At 40.0% G+C, this 5,526-nt stretch overlaps 1 protein-coding gene across 1 annotated transcript; it reads left to right on the forward strand.

The window, feature by feature from the left end:
* The first annotated feature begins 1,467 nt into the window (after window positions 1-1,467).
* Window positions 1,468-2,427, forward strand: LOC102730700 (olfactory receptor 5A1). Its single transcript, XM_006747826.2, has one exon. The coding sequence runs from the start codon at window positions 1,468-1,470 to the stop codon at window positions 2,425-2,427; it is 960 nt and encodes a 319-aa protein (XP_006747889.2).
* The last annotated feature ends 3,099 nt before the right edge of the window (window positions 2,428-5,526 follow it).

Below are 5,526 nucleotides of genomic sequence, written 5' to 3' on the forward strand. Positions count from 1 at the left end.
AATAAAATGGAATTTATGAGATTCTCTATACTTTAAGAGGTAGGTAGAATAGGCTGAAAGTATAGTTTAAGAGACAGTTAATGTAATTTTGTTGATTTCCAAATTGTTAAGACCCGAGGAAGGATCAAGATATGTTCCAGACCTATAAGAGTCATTCACCATGAGCCATGGGGTCCCTCTGACCACACTTTTCCTCCTGCAGGGATGGGACCTCAGCATGAGAGATCTGCTGACAGCAGGAGTTCTTTCCTGATTTATAGGGATTGAGACTTAGTGTGGGTGTGTCGGGGGGTGATGGGAATTCTTATCCATGTGAACTTGATGGAATCAATCCCTGATCTTGAAAGATGTTTCATACACTGACAATTCTAAGAATTTGATCAAGGACACTTTGTATTCAGGTTTAAGCAACAACAAACACAGAGTACTTACTATATATAAGTTAGTCATGTCCTAAAGGAGATGATGGATAGATGATAGATAGATAGCTAGATGATAGATAATAGATAGACAATAGATAGATGGATAGCTAGATGATAGATAGATAGATAGGTAGATAGATAGATAAATAGATAGATAGATAGATAATTGATATATATATAGATACTAATTATGAAGTAAGTGCTGTTATCTCTGATTTTACAGAGACAGATGGAACGTCCAAGTGACCTGCCCAAGATCACACCTTTACTAAGTGGTAAACCTGGGGACTGAATCCAGGTTGTCTAAATCCAGAGTCCCCATTTCCTAACAAGTCAATAGTTTAGAGCTAGGACTACAGACAAATTTGAAAATACAACTATATTAGTGTATTCAGATCTAACAGCTGACAATTGAGAGCACTTCTGTATACACCTGGCCTAATCCTTTGGATTAAAAACATTCTAAATGTCTGATTGTTTCACAACTACAGAGCTGAACCTGGTCCCTCCATTAGTTTCCCTGTTCCATTATTGAAACTTGAATAAAGTTAGATGACTAGTTAATTCAGGGAATGACATGACTCATCTGGGACACACAAAACTGTCCTGACAACTTTCACCTGGGACATACTATGTGTCAGTCACTTTACACACTTTGCCTTATTTAGTTCCTAAAACAAATATATGAAGTAGGTCCTGTCACTCATTTTGGAAGATAAGGAAACTGGAGCCTAGAGATGTTGGATATCTCACCCTAAGTGACACAGCTACTAAGTGGTAGAGACAGAAGGTGATCACAGGGCGTCTGAATCCAAAGCTTGAGCTCACATCAATCACACTGTACTATATAAAAAGAAAACAAAAATTAAAACAATGACTAAAATTGCCTTCTGAGAGAAAGAATCTTTGCATAAAGTTGTGATTCTCTCAATACTGTGCCCCCCTCTTGTGCATTTTGTAATTTTTTGTTGACTGACGTAACCTGTAATGTGGATTATAATTATTATGGCAGGTCTGCATCTTGTCCTTGTGGTCCATGGGAAACATGTCCACAACTAAGGCCTGGAACAGCTCTTCAGTGTCCATGTTCATCCTCCTGGGATTTGCAGACCATCCAGAACTCCAGACTCTTCTCTTTGTGACCTTCCTTGGTATCTATCTTGTGACGCTGGCCTGGAACCTGGCCCTCATCTTTCTGATCAGAAGTGACCCCCATCTGCACACACCCATGTACTTCTTCCTCAGCAACTTGTCCTTCATTGACTTCTGCTACTCTTCTACAGTGGCCCCCAAGATGCTCACTGATTTCTTCCAGGAGCAAAAGACCATATCGTTCTTGGGCTGTGCTGCTCAGTTTTTTTTCTTTGTCTGCATGGGTCTCACTGAGTGTTTTCTCCTGACTGCCATGGCATATGACCGATATGCAGCCATCTCCAACCCCCTGCTCTACACTGCCATCATGTCCCATGGCCTCTGTATACGCATGGTGCTTGGGGCATATGTCGGTGGCTTCCTGAGCTCCCTGATCCAGGCCGGCTCCATATTTCGGCTCCACTTCTGCGGACCCAACATCATCAACCATTTCTTCTGTGACCTCCCACCAATCCTGGCACTTTCTTGCTCTGACACCTTCCCTAGTCAAGTGGTGAATTTTCTCGTGGTGGTCACTGTGGGGGGGACATCATTCCTCATCCTCCTCATCTCCTACAGTTACATAGGAGCTGCTGTCTTGAAGATCCGCTCAGTGGAAGGCCGAAGGAAAGCCTTCAACACATGTGCCTCGCACCTGATGGTGGTGACTCTGTTGTTTGGGACGGCCTTTTTCATGTACCTGCGACCTAGCTCCTGCTATTCACTTGGCAGGGACAAGGTGGTGTCTGTGTTCTATTCGCTGGTGATCCCCATGCTGAACCCTCTCATTTACAGTTTGAGGAACAGAGAGATCAAAGATGCCCTGTGGAAAGTGCTGAAGAAGAAGAAAGTGTTTTTCCTAGTTCATGATTGAAAATATACGTCTCTAAACTGACAGAAAAAAATGATCTCTAGCATCTACCTTCACTTCTGGCATCGATGAGGGAGACATCTTGTGTGCATGGCCATTTTTCTGCTGACCCCACCATGGATAGTCAAAAGGGGGAAGAGATTACTTCAGCAGAAACACCACCCCAGGATACCCTATCCTCACAATTGGTATTACAACAACTACCTTTTATTGGGTGCTTAATGTGTACCAGGCACATTATTTAATTAAATAATTAAGTTCATTGCAGCTCTACGATCCACACAGTACCATCCCCTTGTTACAAATGAGGAAATGCAGTCCCAGCAAGGAAGACTGACTTACCCAAGGCCATACAGGAAGTCAGAGGCAGAACCCATTCAGACCCAGGGCTTCCTGACTCCAGAGCCCATGCTCTGCCCAAATGCTACCTTCCACATTCAACAACAAAGAGCCCTGAAGTTGTACAAGTGTATGACTCTTACTACTGGCATATGGCAGAACTCAAAAAGATACACTGTGTATGGTTGAGGTGAATTAAAAGAACAAGACGCCTACTCCATTCAACGCTCTTCCAAGACGTCCCTTTTGGACTCCCATTATGACTACTGAATAATTTGCTAAGACTGAAGGACATTACCTTTGACTGCCTTTCTACCTCAGCTATGTAGGGATCTAGAAATTCTGAACCCCATAGAATCACATCAGTGCTCTTCTTCCCAGTCTCAGTCACCTAACCTGTTCAGCACCTGACTCAATTTCACAGCATGCTCTCCTTTTCTCATCACTTTCCAAGTTCCTCTTGCTCTCTTCTATCTGAACCCATTGCTCCTATAAGATCCTTGTTTCTTTATCTGTATAGATTAGCCCTTGCAGACCACAATGAGTATTATCTGCTATCATCTCAGGAAGGTACACCTCAGGCTCTCACCTCCAGGTCATTCCTCCTTTATGGAGGGTAATTACAGTGGAGTTGGCCAGAACAACCATTCCTGCTGGCAAATCCCTCTCTCATTCATTTGTGGCTCTGTCCCCTTCCCAGCACACTTTCCAATAGTGTGGGTCTATTGGATATGCAAAAAGATTTTATTTGACTTTGTTGTTCATATAGGTGGATCAATTATTTCTTTCATATCTGGAAGACCATAAAGGATGCATGGGGAGGAAAGATGTTTGTCTCATGTCTCCTGGGTTCTCCAGTCTCCTAAATTCTTTCCCAAGGTCAAGCAAACTTAAAATGACCCATAGAAATAACACCCAGTGGTATTACCCAATAGGTAACTTTTCCTAAAGTTTCTTTATCAGTTGCCTTTATGAAAATTAAGACCTATATGGCTTTGTATTGGAAATTCTGAGAATCACCTCTATTGATGGATTCTATGCCCCAGATAGCTCTAGTTTAATCTTCCCCAGCTGGCAGAGGATAATGTGAGGAAGCCTCTGCGATTATTTCAGATGTAAGATCCAATGAAGGGGCCAGACTGGCCAAAAGAGCAGACTTGGGGACCCAAGAATAGATTATTCCTTTGAAGCTTAGAATTGACAGGCTTGAATTCTGATATATTTGAATCCAAATGAGTAAGTTTGATTAAGGATAATTATTCTTTCTGCCTAAAAGAAGTGATGCAGTTTATGAAAGATATGGGAAAAGGTTTACCTTAAAGAAAATCTACATATTATTCAATATCAAATCATTTTACCTTCTTCTTTAAGTTAAAACACACATGCATGACCTTCATTTTTCCTTATCTGTCTTATTTGCCAACCCATCATAGACCTCCACCTGACCTCGTGAGGGAGCTTTACATTTAGCAGAATAAAACATGGCCTCTACATAGTTTGATCTGAGGAATCTGAATGTATTAGTTTACTATCACTGCTACAAACTAATTACCACAAACTAAGTGGCTTAAAACAGCATAAATTTATTATCTCACAGTTCTGTAGGTTAGAATAAACTCAACCAAGATCCTTCTTTTTTCTTGAAGACAAAGACTGATCCTTGTTCACTCTTGTTCACCCAGTACCTAACACAGTGTCTAGAATATAGTAGGCACGGAATAAATATTTATTTAATAAATGAATGATTCACCGTGGTATGGCTAACAAGGCTTCTTGTAGATTTGTTTCAATGAAAGAGAGACCAAACTAAATTAGACCCTTTTTCCCATCTATTACTCTTTTTAAAAAAAAAAAAAAATTTTAAGAGAGTTTTAAATTCAACTGTTACTCATAACAATTTGAAACTTTGGCAGTACTAATTAAGTATAATATACAACTAGAGATAGTTAAAGTGGAAAGCAAACACCAGAGCATCAGCACAAATAAAACACCTTATACATCAATCCTCAATCATTTTCCATCTTTGCTCTCTCTAGGCGTAACTTATTTAAACGTGTGCAAAACTGCTTAATTGCAGTGAGAGATGTGTTACCATATTCCTGGCTTGAATGAGCTTGCATCTTCAATCAGGTATGAAAGCACCCATTTCTCTAGTCTGAGAAATCTAACCCACTTTGTGCCTAAAAGCAAGTGAGAGCCTACTCTAGTCTTCTTTAACCTTCTCTACCCCCTTCCTCTTTAACTGTAGACAAAAGGGAAAAAGAGACCATTGGATCACAACATGAATCCACTGTTTCCAGAACAACATACTCTGAAGACCAGCTTTCTCCCTCTCATTCAGAAATCTTCCATCTCTGAAATGTAGCTATTTTCCCTTAGAAATGAAAAGCTGACTTAATTTGGTTAAAGTATAAAGGAATTTTAGAAAATATTTACAAACTCAGTTTTGCCATAAACACTTTCTAGAACATATTTAAACATTAAATAACCTATTTTTTTAAGTTTTGAGGCAGGATTAAAAAGTCTCCACTTTTTAATTTTTACTCTTTCTAGTTTCAAAATATTTTATTCTAGTTTCAAAATTCAAAACATCTTACTCTTTCTAGTTTCAAATACACATGCACTGCACAAAATAAAGCAAGTTGCAAAGAAGTGAAGAGTTATATGCTTTTTAAAAGTTATAATGCTGGGCACCTGGGTGGATCAGCCAGTTAAGCATCTGACTCTTGGTTTTGGCTCAGGTCATGATCTCAGGGTCATGAG

The sequence above is a fragment of the Leptonychotes weddellii genome, unplaced genomic scaffold (assembly GCF_054177405.1).
Source record: "Leptonychotes weddellii isolate Sample4059 unplaced genomic scaffold, ASM5417740v2 HiC_scaffold_3762, whole genome shotgun sequence".
In the NCBI taxonomy this organism is placed as follows: Eukaryota; Metazoa; Chordata; class Mammalia; order Carnivora; family Phocidae; genus Leptonychotes; species Leptonychotes weddellii.